Raw genomic sequence first — 16,972 nt, forward strand, 5'->3', positions numbered from 1 at the left:
ACACGCGAGGAAACCAAACTCGCGTGGGCTCTCAACCCTTCAGGCTGTGCTCCCTGACGGGGGATATCGGGGAGGAGAAAAGGGAGGCGCGGGCTGCGGGCCCGCCTCCATCTTGTGGCCCGCCCGCCCCCTCGGCCGCATGCGCGGGCCGCCGGCCATTACACGCGGGGCCCGCCATGAAGTTCGCCTACCGGGTGAGTGCCCGCAGCGGCCGCCCCCCTCCCTCCTTCCCTCCCTCCCTCGGGCTGCTGCGTGCCTCGGCTCTAACCGCTGCCCTCTCCGGCTTCTTCTTTTTCCCTCCTCCTCGCAGTTCTCCGGCCTGCTGGGCACCGTCTACCGCCGCGGCAACCTCAGCTTCACCCGCGATGGCAGCAGCCTCGTCAGCCCCGTGGGGAACAGGATCTCCCTCTTCGACCTGAAGAAGTGAGCCAGCCGCGGTTTGCCTCTGCTTCAGGGGCTTAAGCTTTCCTCAGGGCTTCTGTCTTGTACCGTCTATAAACACGTAACACGGCCTAGAACATCACCAGCATTTTCCTATGGGGCAGAGTTGGGGCTGGTGATTGTTAAACTGGGAGTCTGGTCAGGAGCCTCTTGCATCCTTGGTGTCTTACCACGTAACTGCAGCAACTAATTAAAATCCGGAGGGGTTTGCATCAAAGTTGTTTCAGCAGCAATAATGCAGGCATCAAAGCATATTTCATTGATACCAGTGATGACTGACATTTCCCCATTCCTGCACTCAATTCGCTGTTTTGTCATTTTATTGCAGTAATAAATGTGAAACGCTCCCGTTAGCTACGCGGCACAACATTGTGTGTGTGGGGCTGTCTCCGGATGGAAGTCTTGCCATACTGGTTGATGAAGGTACTTGCACAAACAAGTTCTTTCTTTCATTAAAAAAAAAAAAAAGAAGTAAAAATACTCTCTGAAAAGTAGGCATTCAACCTTAAATCAGAAGTGCTCTGCTTTAAAAATTAAATCAGAATTTTGGGAGAAGGTAACTTCATTTACAGAACTTAGCGTTTTAAAAGTAGCTGTAAAGTTTTATTTTTCTTTATACATCATTGTACTCGCTGTCTTCAAAAGTTTCTGAAGTACTTTTTTGAATAGGAAGAAAACCCTAGGTGTCCTAGGGTTATGTTTTCTTTGGTGATTGAATAATTTCTATATTTCTTCTTTTTCTGCCCTCAGAGGGAGCTGCCTTGCTTGTCAGTTTGGTTGGTAAATCTGTGATTCATCAGTTCCATTTTCACAAGCCAGTGCACAGTGTCTCCTTTTCTCCTGATGGCAAGTAAGTAAAATGCATGTACTTCAGAATTAAATAGCAGAATTACTCCATACAGTACTTGTAATTATTAAAACGTTCTGACCAATCAGGAAATGATACTTGTTAGTTAACACAGAAGAGATTTTGAGCTGTACCAGGACCACTTTACTGATAAAGTTGAGCTGGAAAAAGAAAAGGAAAAGCAAAGCTTGGGAAGGTGCCCATAACAGATGTTGTCTATGGTGGAACTTTTAGAAACAGAAAATTCTCTGTGAATCTTGCTGTCCTTGCATATTTTAGGGAGGGTTAAAGAGCCCACATGGGGAACGGTCAGCGCTGCAGAGTCACACGAGGGCACTCATGGTGCAGTTCTGGTGCTGACTTGGGTTTGTTGTCTCCTTTGGTAACATAGTGCTTTTTTTCATATCTCATTTTAACGCTGCGGTTACTGAGCCAAATAGTGACATGAATGTGAGAGTTGTCAGAAGGGAGAGAGGGAAAAAAAGTACAGGCTTCCCTTTTGGTGTCGTTTCTCAGTTTGATTAACTTAATGTGATTGTGAATGAGTTTTTGCTTTGAAGTTGCAGTCACAGTTCTGGCTGTTACACTGGCTACAGGGCAACATTAAAAGAAATGTGTAACAGGGATACAGATGCATTGTGTTTGTGAAAGTGACCAACGTATGGAGGTGAAGAGGGGTTGAAATAGAACATCTTATTTTGGATGTTTGAACTTTACCTTCCTGTGTAAGAACTAATGAATAAAAGTTTCATTATTCAACTTGACTGTTTTTTTCCAAATGTTCTCTATCTCTTAACACACCTGTTCTCGAAGTTGAGGGATAATAGCTACCTGGAAATAATTTTTTTTTGGTTTTGATTCCGAAGTGCTCTGTATTTATCACTTGAGTAACACAGAAACCTTTTTAACATTATAGTGTTCTGTTCCATTGCAGTCTGTACTGAAAAAATCATTTACTTTAAAAGCTTTATGTGCAATTCTGCTTTTTTTTTCTCCCTATATGACAGAAAATTTGTGATTACAAAAGACAATGTTGCTCTTATGTACCATGCTCCTGGAAAGAAACGAGAATTTAATGCATTTGTTTTGGACAAAACGTATTATGGTCCGTATGATGAAACAACTTGTATTGACTGGACTGATGATTCCAAGTGAGTTGTTAAGCTAAAGCACTGTTCGCCTGCTTCCGTTGTTAACATTGTATGCATGTAACAGTCTACTTTATTTGCTCTAAAGTATTTACTAGCTTTAAAATTTTTTTTATACTTTAATTGAACACTATATACATATATAGCATAATATATATGCTATAAATACTGTAGCTAAGCAGACTAGAAAGTACGAAATAAACATGCATTAGGGAATAGCAATTCATTCTTGCTTGAAAATGCATAGTTATCCATAAAAGAAATGCGTCCTGCAAGTATGAACACTGTTGAGCTTTTGAATATATTTAATCTCATATACCTTTGCTAGAGTTACTAACTGAAGTTTGCAACCCTTATATCTAAAATTGCTGTTTAAGTGGAGACTGTTGTCTTGCCATGCAGAACTTTCTCCGCCCACTGACTAGTCTTGCAAACCAGCTAACTAGCTCAAATTGCCTTTTCTTTTGTAGATGTTTTGCAGTGGGAAGCAAGGACATGTCTACGTGGGTGTTTGGAGCAGAGCGATGGGCAAACCTGATCTATTACTCACTTGGAGGACATAAGGATGTAATAGTAGCCTGCTTTTTTGAAGAGAACAGTCTAGATGTATGTACATAATGACACTACGTTGTTGAATTTTAATATTAAAAAAGCTGAGGTAGAGTCTTAGCTGTAGATAAAGATGCTGACTTTTTTGATAGCTCAGAATTTTTAAAATATGTGGGTAGTGTCTCAGCTCATCAGCCACGAGTTTACAATTCATTGAATGTTTCAGGAAGTAAATGGTAAAAGGAGAGTAAGTTATTTAAAGTCACTCCCCCCAGAAGTTACAATTTTAAATATGAAGAGAATAATCAGCTGTAACTCCAACTGGTAGTAAAATTGCCTTTGGTCTTTTCCACAATATTCTGATGGCAGTGTAGAGTAAATCACCGCTTTCTCAGGACAATTGAATTTTCCAAACCTAATCATCTGGATTGCTAGAGGGCTAAGTAAAATAATTCCAGTGATGGAGTGCAGACTTGTTATCCCTTCTGCAATTCTGTAGTCAATTCTAACAGAGCAGCAGATTTCAAAACATCTGTTAAATAATAATCATACGTTTATTTATTCTAGCTGTACACAGTTAGCCAGGATGGAGCTCTCTGTGTGTGGCAGTGTGATACAGAGCTTGATGGTTTGAAGCCCATGCCTCCTAAAGAAGCTAGGAAAAAGAACAGAATAAAAGAAGATGAAGAGTTTCTTGAGGAATCTAAGGGTGAAGAAATTCATGGAAAAGCTCATCCAAATGAACAGGAGATTAGAGAGAAAGTTAAATATTCACGTGTTGCAAAGTAAGTGATTTTCAGTTTTCCAAAGGCAGAATTTTTCTGGGAGTCTACCACATTGGTCTTTTTTCACCATTTATTCATTCAGTAATGTAAAACTCTGCTTAGGATTTAGCAATTTAGTTTAAATCCCATAATAAATAGTTTCAGTAGAACGTTCGTTGCCTTACCTTGACTGCATGAAAGGTGATACCTTCACCTTTAGAATAACAGGTCAGTATTATTTTATTAGTGTAAGGAATACGGCATATGTTTTAATGTTTGAAATCCAAAAAAAAAATAAAAATGTAAGGAGATCATCAGTACAGTATCCTAGCGAAGTCTAGAGGCTGTGAGTTCTTTCAAGAGATTGTTTGACTTGAAGAGGTGAAAGAAATGTTTGGTAAAGATAGCTGGTAAAGATAGCTCATCAGCCTATCTGGTAAACTACCTGGAGATGTCTTTCTGAATTGTCTCCCTGTCTATCCACATCAATTGAGATGTGTTTTAAAAATAAAAATCCAGTCTGAAGATAGCTGTAGCATTTAGCTTTGCTGGAAGCAGCATAGTGTTCACAGGCAATCTCTAGTCGGTAACAGTGGAGTGAGGGAGAGATGGCATTCTGGAAGGGGCAATTTGGGAGCACCTGACATCAGGCTTCTCCTCTCAGTCTCTGACTGTAAAGGAAAGTACCCTACCCCAGCCTGCATTGGAATTAGCCTCTGAACATCATTTCCAAGCAGTGAAGGAATATGGAATATACAGCTGTTAAAGTTCAGATGCTCTTTTATTTGACCCTTGTGTGGAATTTACCTGTTTAATTCCAGTAAGAGCTACAGCTACAAAGAAACTTTGAAAAGCTTCTTCACTGTGCATTCTCGTGCAAAACCACCTTCACAGTGCATTTCCTTTATGTTAACATTCTTCTCTTTTATTGTACGTGGTACCATTGTGGTGTCACTTCTTACAAGATGACTGTAGCAGTTGTAAACATTCAGAAAAAGGAAGGGAAGAGAATGAGCTTTTTACAAGCTATATAAAGTACGTTTTTTGTAGTATATAAATATATACATATAAATTCTAGAAATAGTCCTCTTGAGTTTTATTGTAGGATATTTTCAAAATACTTGACCTATACTGCAGTGCAACTATAACGTCATACTTTTATTTTGTATTCAGTTTATTTCTCTTATTTCTTTGATGCCCAGGTATTTTTTCAATAAAGAGGGAGATTTTAATAACCTGACATCTGCAGCTTATCACAAGAAAACACACCTCTTGGTCACCGGTTTTGCTTCTGGAGTCTTTCACCTCCATGAGCTTCCAGATTTCAATCTAATCCATTCCTTGAGGTGAGGTGAATGGGGTTGTGGTTGGTTGATTTGGTTTGGGAATAAGGTCTGTGTTATTTTTTTTGTTTTGTTTGGTTTGGTTTTGGTTGGTTTGGTGTGGTTCTTTGTTTCTTTCTTTGGTTGAGAAAACCCCGTCTGTAGTAGTGAAGGAGGAGTATCAGAATAGAAGAATATGCGTAGCAAATACAGTTGATACCTGGAAAAGAAGAAAATTCTGCATATTGAAAATGATCTATAAATTGTCTCTAGTTTGAAAAATAACAAGATTTTTCCATTGCTGTATGATGCTAGCTAAAGAATGCATTATTTCCGTGTATAAAAGAAACAAAAAGTAAACACCAAAAAACAGGTTTACTTTCTTGAATTCAGAGTTTTACTCTGTTACTAGCAAGTATGTCTTTGTTTGGGATGTTGATATTCTGTCTTTATTACAAATAAGGCAATATTGCCCGTTTAATGTTATTGAGTATAATAAAAGAGACAGTGTATATGCTGCTTCTGATGTTACAGTGATACAGAAAATTCAGTAATCCAAGATCATGCCTGAAAAGAAAAAAAACTAGTTTCTCAGATTTTAAATTTTATTATATAAGGCTTGAAAATGCAAATAACGGGTAATTTTCTTTAGTATTTCAGATCAAAGGATAGCTTCGATTTCTATCAACTGTACTGGTGACTGGATTGCCTTTGGATGTTCAGGTTTGTAAATTTTTTTGGTCTGTGGTCATGGAAAATGAGGAGTATCGTGGGCATACGAGTCCAAAGTCTACCTGTCCTTGAATCCAAATGTTAAAACTTTGCTAATAATTCATAGCCTCATTTCCATAGTGTCTGGCACATATCCCTAATCGGGTTGTCCTCAGAGTTCCTGTGATTCTGGGATAACTACAGTATCAAAGATAAAAAAAAAAAAAAATGCAAAATTAACTGACTTGACGTAAACATGAAGACAGAGTTCCATCCTAGCATATTTCAGATTTTTGGCTGTTTATCAGCATGCATCTATCCGTTTATTACCAAAAGCAAGTTAATAGCATTGTGGTTGTAGTATGGAGGATGTTAAGCCAAGTAACCTCGAATTTTTAAAAGAAAAATGACTTCTATTATAACTTCTATGCATAATGGAACCTGTTTGCATCAACAATTTTTTTTTCTTCGGTTGTTAGGTGCAAGTATGTGATTTTTTTGTCTTGCATTTGCATGTTGTCATCATTGGATTTATAATCCTGGTTAATTCTTCTGTGTCTACAGGTTTGGGTCAGCTCCTGGTATGGGAATGGCAAAGTGAGTCCTATGTGCTGAAGCAGCAGGGCCACTTCAACAGCATGGTTTCGTTAGCATATTCTCCAGATGGACAATACATAGTAACTGGAGGGGAGGATGGAAAAGTAAGTGAGACAGTAGTATTGAAATACGATTTTAAGTTTTAAAAAGATAGAATGGAAATTCAGGCTCTTATGATGTAAAAGCTCTGTAACCATAATTAGTACATATTTCTTTCTTAAAGAAAAAAAAGGCAAGGAGAAAAAAAGTACAACCTCGTTTTATGTTTTGATTTTCCTCTGCACAGCTTATGTATTTTGATGTGTTATTATTGGTATCCTCTGTAGATTGCATCACTTATGCTTTTTAGCAGATCTTTTTTAATATAGTTGCAGTAAGAGAAAAAAAACTAATTTATCAAATGTTAATTTATATCCATTTGTGGTAGTTCTGTGATACATGGAATTGAATAAATTTTTGGTCACCCAACTTCATGCCCTTTTATTAATTGATTTTAATGGGAAATTTACTTCAACTTACTTTTAAAAGTGCAAATCCTAAACAGATTTTTCTGCAGTGTACTATTAGAGAAGCTTGCTATTTAAAAGAAAAATGATCTCATAGTACTGAAATGGAAGGCTAGGTGTACAAAATACAGGTACTTTTTTTTTTGGTTGGTTTTTGTTTTGTTGTTGAAGAAGAATGTTTTGTAGATTAATCCAAAAATGACATGGGATTTTGAAGATCAGTCCCCAAAACATTAAAGTGACAAAGTTAGTACCTTGTCACGATCAGGAGCTTTGATGGGGGGGAAAAAGAGACCTGCCAGTTCCTAGTTTTAATTTGAAATCAGCTTTGTTTCAAAAATGTTTTGATTGTCTCCACCTAGATTTCCTTGCTGTATATTTGCCTTTAGGGTTCTAATGATAAGCTGTGTGGCTCTATTTGCCTCACTTGCATAGAATTTCTTCCAACTGGATTGAAAGTCCCTTATGCTATTGCAGAGTAGCAGGGCTAACTTTTCTTTATTCTTCTGCTGCCTAATCCTTTCTTTCTGAATGAAGAATAGAGATTATAGGAAGGCTTCTCTTGTCTCTCTTGCAGGTGAAAGTGTGGAACACTTCAAGCAGTTTTTGTTTCGTCACTTTTACAGACCATACAAGCGGCGTAACTGCTGTGACTTTTACTTCCAGTGGCTACGTTATTTTGAGCGCTTCCCTGGATGGAACAGTGCGGGCTTTTGATCTGCACAGGTAACTTACCATAAAGCTTTTGTTTAGCATTTGGTCTTCAGCCCTCACATCCCAAAATGCAGCAAACTACTGATTGCTAGTTTCAAGATCAGGTTACACAAACGTGAGTGTTGCTTTGTTGATTCTTGGTTCAGCCTTTGATTCAGACTTGGATAGTAACTAGGAATCCTGCTATTCCATCCAGTTCCTATGAATAAAATTCTGGAAGAACTTTACTCAGAGAAGCTGGAAATCCAGTAAGATCATTCTTTGCCTTTAATGTTCAAACAGGAGGAAGGCACCTGTCTAACAATGTTTGCCATAGTTACAGTGGTTGAGCCATTACAGTACAGCTGTGTACATGACTGGATGTGTAAACAAGCCTGTGTTGTCTGAAGAATAGACATACACTATGTAACAGAAGACAGTTCTTCTGTTTTGAGTATTTTGGGCTGTAATTTCTGCAGAATTAGTAATAATTTTTTGAGTCTTGGAATCATGCTGAGGTGTTTTGGTCTCATTTTGTACAAACTTTTTTTTCTGTAGGTTGCTTAAAAGACTTAAAGAATTTAATTTTATGTTTAAAAAAACATGTAAAATGTATGTTTAAAACTACCTGAAATGTTTTTTTGTAATTTATTTTCATTTTTACAACAGATACCGTAATTTCCGTACCTTTACTTCTCCACGACCAAGTCAGTTCTCTTGTTTAGCTGTGGACTCCAGTGGTGAGATTGTGTCAGCTGGTTCCCAGGATTCCTTTGAAATATACATCTGGTCAATGCAGAGTGGAAGGTTGTTAGATGTAAGGACTCACAATGTGCTTGAAGTTAACACAGAATACATCATGGTGATACTAAGTAACTTTGCTATTAGTTGGAGGACTTTAATACACTTTAATGAAGTGTTTTCTGTTTGTATTTAAGAACAAAGGAAACAAAGGGAACAAAGCAACACGATTTCCTGAAACTTCTGAGTTATTTCATTGAGCTTATCCTGTATTTTTGTGGGAAATATTCCTCAGAATTTTTGAGTCATGAGCTCTTCCTAGCTGCTGAAGTAACACAAGTATTGCTGAGGTATTACAGTGCTATGGCATTGTAACTGTCATTACTAGTTGTTTAGAGATGTTTCATAGAAACGAAGAAATTGTAGGTGCTATCCTAAGATCAATGCAGATTCCATGGACAGTTTTGCTATTTTCTATTTCATTTGCTATTTTCAGTTCTTAAGCGTTATTGTATATCTGACAGCCAAGTAGATGAACTCAGCAATTTTTACATTTAATTTGGTGCAGGTGGCGAATGCAGAGCATTGATGCTATCTCTCCATATACTTGAGTGGATTTTCAGAGTTTTGGGTTTAGTTCCTTTGCATGATTTCTGTTGAGAGAAGTAGGAGCTCCATGATTGAAAAAACTGTGTTACTCTTATTCACAGTTTTTGTTAGTGTGTTTTCTTAAACGTTTTCGGTTGGAGGGTATCTTGAATTCTCAGTTGGATGACTTGATTTTTCACCGTTGCTCTCCTTCTGATAAGAAGGGAAAAGAGAAAATAAATGCTCCCTATGTCTTAGTCTCTCTAGAGTCCGTGCACTATTTGAGTAATAAGAGTGGTTATAGATGCCTATGCAACGGTAGCACTGCAGTGAATTCAGTTTTTTAACTTCTGAAAATAAAAAGTTGAGAGTCATTGGTATGGATCATTCCACACATCCAAAACTTACCACAAGCATGCGTGGACAACTTAGGTATAGTTCAGTTGCTACATTTAGAGTTTGTTGAATGCAGACTGTATGAACTTCAGTTTCTCTTACCTAATTCCATGTTATCTTTTCTTTTATTAGGTGTTAGCGGGTCATGAGGGCCCCATCAGCAGTTTGTCCTTTAACCCAGTGAAGTGTGTTCTAGCAAGTGGCTCTTGGGATAAAACGGTCAAGTTATGGGACATGTTGGACAGTTGGAGAACTAAGGAGACACTAATGTTGAACTCAGACGGTAATTTTAATTTCATCTTGTATCAAATATAAAAATATTATCAGAAATGATGCAACAACAATAAAAAGCAGAACATGTCAAATACAGAAGTCTTTTTCTTAATGAAAACAAAAAGTTGAGATAGTTCTCTATAGCATTTTAACATATAGCACTTTATCTCTATATCTCTATAGCACTTTAACAGTGCAAGAAATCCTTCTTCTGTATAACCAGCTCTAGTTTTGTAATTAGCTAAATATTTATATTTTGTTCAGAGAAGTACTGTCAAACTTGTTAATCTTTAGCTTTTCCTAGTAGTTGCTGAAATGCTAGAAAAATATAGGGTGTGTTTTTCCTGGAAAAACATAGTCTTTTTCTTTAGAAAAAGAATCCAACCATGTTTTTAACCATTAGTTTAATTCTTTGCAGTTCTTGTTGTTGCTTTCCGTCCCGATGGCAAAGAGCTTGCGGTTGCTTCTCTGAATGGACAGATAACATTTTGGGATCACGAAAATGCAGTGCAAGTTGGCTCAATTGAGGGAAGACATGATCTTCAGATGGGAAGGAAAGAGCTTGATAAAATAACTGCCAAGCAGTCAGCCAAGGGGAAGTAAGTACATGAGATAACAGTTGTTGAGTTGCAACTGCGTAAAAAGTTATGGAAGTATTTCAAAAAGTCATTGGAGTTTTAAATTGTTCATACATTGTAATGTACCAAAAGTAGTTGGTTGTAGTAAAATGGTTTTATATGTGAATGAAGATTCCACTTTTTCAATGGAATTATTTCTTTTTCTGTCTTGACGCTGTAGTCGTCTTTTGGCTCAGATGTGGCAATGAAATTAACTACTTTCTATTTTTCTTTACCAGATCTTTTACTACTCTGTGTTACTCAGCGGATGGTCAGTCTATTCTGGCAGGTGGATTGTCAAAATTTGTCTGTATATATAATGTCAAAGAACAGATTCTTATGAAAAAATTTGAGATCTCATGCAACTTATCTCTAGATGCAATGGAGGTATGTGATTATAGGAGTCAGTCCCCCCCACATCCCACTCCCAAAACTTGGATTTTGGTGTGACATCTAATTTAAATGCCATTTATGAACATTTTGTTTATCATGGGTTCATTTTGTTTTGTGCAGAGGTCTGTAAGGAGAAGCTATTTCTTAGAAAACAAAAATAATTATTTAAATTTAATTAAAACCTTGCCAGACAGCAGTGTGTCTGTATTAAATGAGCAGAATTTTTAAGCATAATTAAGTCAACTGGCAGTTAACTTAAAATTAATGAGATACGAAAATTCAAGTGACCGATACTTTGTGCTAAGCTTACTTTCCCTGTGGGTCAGTTGCTTGTGCTGGCAAAGAAAAGGAGTTGAGAACAGGAAAATACCACTGCAATTTACCAATGCTGTTCCTGAACAGTGCTCAACTCAAAATTAAGTTCCTTTAAAAGTAAAATGAATGATGAAAAACAATGGGAGAAAAGAAAAAATCCAGTAAGACTTGTTAACGTCTCCTCACCAGGAAGAGTGATGAATGCGCTAATGTTCATGTCAGGTTATATTTGACTGTGGTTCCAAACTTGTTTCTTTGACAACAATGCCTTGCGAAACAGCCTTCATTTCTGTGCTGCTCCTTATTGTGCCAGCATAGTTTAAAAGGATATCAGGAGTGAAACAGCTGGAAAAGAATCCTGGTGGAGAAGGTATTTAAAAATTGGGGGTGGGAGGCATTCAAAGCATAATTTTTGTAACTGGCTGATTACATGACCATTAATATTAGCACAGTAAGATTATGGAAGCTGAAGGAGAGGAAAAGCAGGACTGTATTTGAGGAAGTGGTGCCCCCTTACGTAAAATGGTATTTAATAATGTCAAGCCACAGTCTGAACCAAGTTTTGTTGTTGTGAGGCCATAAGAATGAAGCAGCCTGATTCTTATCTGTGGTTGGCCTGCTATTGTGAAATGATCACTCTTCCCTATGAGGTTGTAAGAACTTGCGGAATAAATTACAAAGAAATAATCACTAAATGATTCCTGAATGTTATGGAGCATTTTGGGGATTAACAGGTGTTTGAGAGGAGATGGAGTGCAGTGAATGGAATTTGTGTGTTTTTCCAGGAATACCTAGATCGGAGAAAAATGACGGAATTTGGCAGCATGGCTCTGATTGATGAAGGGGCTGGAGATGAGGATGGTGTTGCTATTCCTCTTCCTGGAGTAAAAAGAGGTATGGCTTTTGGCCTTGCTGTCTTGTTACTAGTCTTGTGTGGATCAATTTGACCCTAGAGTAGATACCAGCAGTGAAGGCTTTGAATTGTCCAGCTCATTGTTGTGGTTAACTTGAACGTTCTGTGGCTACAGAGACTTGTTAACATGAATTCCAGATTCTGCTGAACGTGGAACCCACGAGGCCCAATTTTATTTTTCAGTTGCTTGCTTTTCCTCTGATCTCTAATCACAGCAAAATTCAGTCCTACCACTTTGTTTAGCTTATTTTAACTTGTAAGATCTCTTGGACAGGGACTATCTGTTACTTACCATGTCTTCTAACGATGCCAAGTTTTGACATGTTCCACATTTTTTGATGTAATGATAACAGCACAGCTAGAGTTGATAGGTAGGCTATGAACATTTGGTGGATGTATTAAACCACTTATCAACTTTTCTTGTAGGTGACATGAGTTACCGACGCTTTAAGCCAGAAATAAGAGTGACTTGCCTGCGATTCTCTCCGACAGGTGAGCATTGATAGTGATTTTTTTTCTTCCATATAAAACAAGCAAAAGAGTAGAACAAAAGAAGAGTAACAATGAAGTGCAAATGCCTTTGGAGATGGTTTGTTCAGATATTCTGCAGTGTTGATGGGTTAGTAGTGTGGTCTCTTGTGCAGTGGGTAATTAGGAAACTTAAGCACATACTACTTTGAACTGGTGTTTTTCACAAGTACCATCGTTGCTGATAGGTTCATCAGTGATGCGCTACTTTCTGTCTTAGATCTTGTAAGCGATGAAGAGTCATTTGTTTGTCATTCATTACTCTTGTGCTTCCATCCTGGAAGACTCATCTTTGTTCTTAAAAACTGTTTCTTCTTTACCAGGACGAAGCTGGGCAGCCACCACCACAGAGGGTCTTCTTATCTATTCACTGGACTCCGGGCTGATTTTTGATCCTTTTGAGCTGGACATTGATGTCACACCCAGCAATATACGCAAAACACTGCATCAGAAGGAATACGCTATGGCCATCATCATGGCCCTCAAGCTGAATGAAAAGAAGTTAATTCAAGAGGTTATAGAGGCTGTACCTAGTGATGAAGGTAAGTGGGTCTTCCATAAAATTTGACTGAGCTAATCATAAGCAGAGATGGGTAAGCCAAATAAGGTGAAGTGTAAAGGGCAAAGTTCATCTCTGAGGAAGAAATAAAGAAGTTAAAATATTCCAGGATTTGAGTCTTTTTACTGTAGCTGAAGGCAGTGAGAGAGGAAAGGATGATCTTGGTAAAATTGTAACATAAGTTAACACCAAAAGGTCTGTTTTTTTTTTTAATTTTTTTTTTAACAAATCTGCTGCGTGGTCGCCTAGGGACTTTTGAACATGGAATTTGATCAGGTCCAAATTCATGTAATGTTTTTGGACGTCACTTCTCAGAATGTGCTTGATGTTAGAGGGGCTTAGCAAGTATGCCTCTGTGATGAAGACGGTCAAATGGACACTGGACTGTAGCATCAAGAAAAGAGTCAGCATCTTGAGGGAAGTGATTGGTCCTTCTGTGAGACCATGTTATGGTGTCCAGTTCTGAGCTCTCCAGTACAAGACAGATAGTGTAGTCTTCGGAAGAGAGGAGGCCAAGGGAGGATATTTTTACTGTCTTAAAGTGCCTAACAGGATGTAGGAAGGCAGAGCCAGATGTAGAGGTGCACAATTATATGAGAAAAGCATAAACTACTGAAAATATGCACGTTATCAAGGACTGTGTTCATGTAAACCAAACAGATTTTAAGTTAACTGATTTCTTTCTTTTAAATACAATAACAATTGGAAGGCCAAAAGAGGAGCAACGTGCTACCTGAGAGGCCGTGCCCTGAAATACAATATTAAATATCAAATAGTTGCCCAGACACTGCTCTCTTCTCCTTCTCCTTATTCTTTCTTCTAGTCTCTGTCATGTTATTCTAAATAAAACAGTAATTCAACACTAATGTGTATGTATATATTTGTTTTGTTTTGTTTGCTTTTTGTTTTCTTATTTGCACAGTTGAGGTTGTCTGCTCATCACTCCCAGATCTGTATGTGGAGAAGGTGTTGGAGTTCCTGGCCTCTGCCTTTGAGACATCTTGTCACTTAGAATTCTATCTTATTTGGGCTCATAAGTTGCTCATGCTGCATGGACAGAAGTTAAAAACAAGGTGAGATCTTGTGAAAGTCAAAAAGCTGACAAGCATTATAAAATACTCATCAGTTTAGGGCTTTCCATTGGCAATTACTAGCATTCTGGATAGATGCATACACGATATTTGAAACTACTTTACTAACCAGTGTATATGAGATTTGGAACGCATGATAGGGTTTGTACATGCATAAAGATTTGAAGAGTGTTAGTGGGATCTTCTGAACTGTGTTTTAAAACTCTTATAAATGTTAAATATAACTGAAAGATAATGAGCAGGTACTGACTGCATTTTATAGACTAGCTTGTAATTAAGGCATGCACTGTGGCTTATTTGTGCTTTGCCTTCCTACGTTATTCCTCACAACTATGTGTGCCTGCCCTGTGAATTATGTTCAGCCTACCTTTACTCCAGAGTTTATGGACATCTTGGAAAAAAAACTAGGCAAATGAGGAGTTTGGTAGCAAGTGAGAGGTAAGGAGTCATTTGAGACAGAGTCCTGCAGGTTTAAATAACAGTGCAATGTCTAACTCTTATCTTTGCCTCAGCATTGGTACTGGTTGACTGAAATGATGAGAACAAACTTCATGCTTTTGTGTCTGCAGAAATAGAGTGTTTAAAACAAACTCCTAATTGTTTGGAAAGTACTGTAGTACTTGGAAGAAACTGTGGTCATTACAGGAAGTACAACTAGTTCTTCATGTTGCAGCTGGACATTAGAAAAAAATTGGCAATAAATTTTGAGTATAATCATTGGCACAATCAAAAGCAAAAAGCTTTTGTTTGTTTCATGTTGACTTTTAAATACAAACATATTAGGGTAACGTGCATGCTTGTTAAAATTTTGAGAATATAGAACAGATTGCCACATGGAACTATAGATCGCACTGCAAGTTGTGTATTTTCTGCCTTTAAGGTCACAGAAGCTGCTGCCCGTGATACAGTTCCTTCAGAAAAGTATCCAGCGTCACTTTGAAGATGTTTCCAAGCTGTACGTATTGCTAAATTGAACAGTTTAAATCAAGTCCTGCAGTGTGGAGTAATCTGCAGGATGATAGTTCAGTATTTGAAGTTTCAAGACTGTCTTCCTTCAAACATGTCTTCTTTATTGGTATACTTTAGGAGAAAAAGGAATCTGGTTTCTAACATGTTCCTGTTTATTTTTACAGCTGTGAATGGAATATCTACAATATCAAATATGCGCTGGCCATTTCACAACAGCGAGGCATGAAACGTCTGGCAGAAACATCAGTAGATGAAGAAGAGTCGGAGTCTGATAGTGATTATCTTATGCAAGAAGGTCATAAAGACAGTTTAAGTTCCTAATGACTCTTCATGGGAGAGAGAAAACTGAAGACAAAGTGAATTTATGCAGTGGTATTCACTGAGACTGAGTGGCCCTCATAGTGGCATAATTTAACTCTTTTTAAACAGTGTGAAAGGAGTTACGTGTGAGTTACAGGAATGGGGAAAATTTAGGATGAAATGCCATCCATGGTATACTTTGTGTAGCCTTTGGCCATAACACCAATGATTTGCTTGACTGCATTGATTTAGTTTTTTTTTTTTTTGTTCCTGGTTTCAGATAAGACAAAAATGTGTTTTTATCAGTAAAGTTAGAAGTATGGCTTCAAGAAATGGATTCTTTATTAAAAACACATTGTATATAAATCAAGTATCATGCATTATTTGTAATGAAGTCTCCTCAGACTTTGAGGTGGACTCTTTTCTTGACCATGTTTTTATATCATTTTTAACTGGAAGGCTACATGGCACCCAACTTGTTTCATTTAAAAAAAAAAAAGGTTTTTAATACATGCATGTGGTGTTGTTTGATCAGTGTTAAGTGTACCCATTTTTCTTGTTTCTGTAACTTACAAACCTGATGCAGTTCCAAGAATAAGGATAAATGGTATATCCCCTAATAATGATTATAGCAACAAAGTTACTGTGCTGTTCAATTTCTGCAGGAGTTTAATTAATCTGTTATACTGTAGTAAAAATATGGTTAGAAATTGTCAACTTAGTGTAACTTAAATTATAAGAGAATGTTACAAATGTTTCTCATAAAAGCCCTTTCTTGTCTTTTTTTTTTTTAATATATAAAAGTTTGTATTAACATAAAAATATGAAACTTCAATTTTCTCTGTCTTTGTGAAATGGCACAGGAATTGCTCAATAATGACGCTGAAGTTCTGAATGCAAAGAACCATATCCATGTTTGTCTTGCTTTCAAGCCATATGCTGACAGGACTTTGTTGGTGAACACACTGCACGAGAAAGATGTGGACCTGTTAGAGCAAGCCCAGAGGTGGGCTACAAAGATGCTCAGAGGGCTGAGGCACCTCTCCTTTGAAGAAAGGCTGAGAGCTGGGGTTGTTCAGCCTGGAGCAGAGAAGACTCCAGGGAGACCTCATTCTGACCTTTACCTAAAGGGGCTTTACAAAGAAGGTGGAGAAGGCCTCTCTAGTGGGGTAGATGATAGTAGGACAAAGGGGAATGACCTTAAACTAAAAGAGGATAGACTTAAACTAGATGTTAGGTGGAAAGTCTTCATTATAAGGGTAGTGAGGCACTGGCACAGGTTGCCAAGAGAAGTGGATGTCCCATCTCTGGAGGTGCTCAAGGCCAGGCTGGATGGGGCCTCAGCCAACCTGCTCTGGTGGGTGGTGTCCATGCCTGTGGCGGGGGGGTGGAATTAGACGATCTTTAAAGTCCATAACAGTTCTTCCTAAGCATTACAAAACACAAGACTTGTGTTTGTCTCCAGACAAAGTCTATGATGCACATCACAGAATAAAATTTTACAATGTGTTCTTCCATATCAATAGGGAGAATAACAGAAACTTTAGGTCTGGTAGGTCCAAAGTTTGGCAGACTCTTGTGCCTGTCAGCACAACTTGCACGTAGGTCAGATTTTGTCCAATTTGCCCCTGTGGAGTGGGGCTGGACATTGGAGAAGTGCCTTTTTCTTACCTTCTGTTGCCAGTTGTGACCACGCTAGCAAACTTACATC

At 37.9% G+C, this 16,972-nt stretch overlaps 1 protein-coding gene across 1 annotated transcript; it reads left to right on the plus strand.

Moving 5' to 3' along the window:
- Positions 1-51: 51 nt before the first annotated feature.
- Positions 52-16,096, plus strand: PWP2 (PWP2 small subunit processome component). The gene is made up of 21 exons (XM_068685534.1): positions 52-194; positions 311-423; positions 770-864; positions 1,192-1,291; positions 2,296-2,439; positions 2,907-3,042; positions 3,553-3,770; positions 4,952-5,095; positions 5,724-5,794; positions 6,347-6,483; positions 7,463-7,611; positions 8,248-8,395; positions 9,436-9,586; positions 9,995-10,175; positions 10,433-10,580; positions 11,687-11,795; positions 12,241-12,306; positions 12,666-12,884; positions 13,824-13,974; positions 14,873-14,947; positions 15,126-16,096. Exons 1-21 carry the CDS (start codon positions 177-179, stop codon positions 15,280-15,282), a joined length of 2,730 nt encoding a protein of 909 aa, XP_068541635.1. The 5' UTR covers positions 52-176; the 3' UTR covers positions 15,283-16,096.
- The last annotated feature ends 876 nt before the right edge of the window (positions 16,097-16,972 follow it).

This window comes from Anas acuta, chromosome 1 (assembly GCF_963932015.1).
Source record: "Anas acuta chromosome 1, bAnaAcu1.1, whole genome shotgun sequence".
In the NCBI taxonomy this organism is placed as follows: Eukaryota; Metazoa; Chordata; class Aves; order Anseriformes; family Anatidae; genus Anas; species Anas acuta.

Bases quoted from the DNA above. Each gene is read 5' to 3' on its own strand.
- PWP2 (XM_068685534.1), top strand. The intron at 5,096-5,723 runs GTGAGGTGAATG...AATTTTCTTTAG, and splicing joins AATCTAATCCATTCCTTGAG to TATTTCAGATCAAAGGATAG. The intron at 11,796-12,240 runs GTATGGCTTTTG...CTTTTCTTGTAG, and splicing joins TCTTCCTGGAGTAAAAAGAG to GTGACATGAGTTACCGACGC.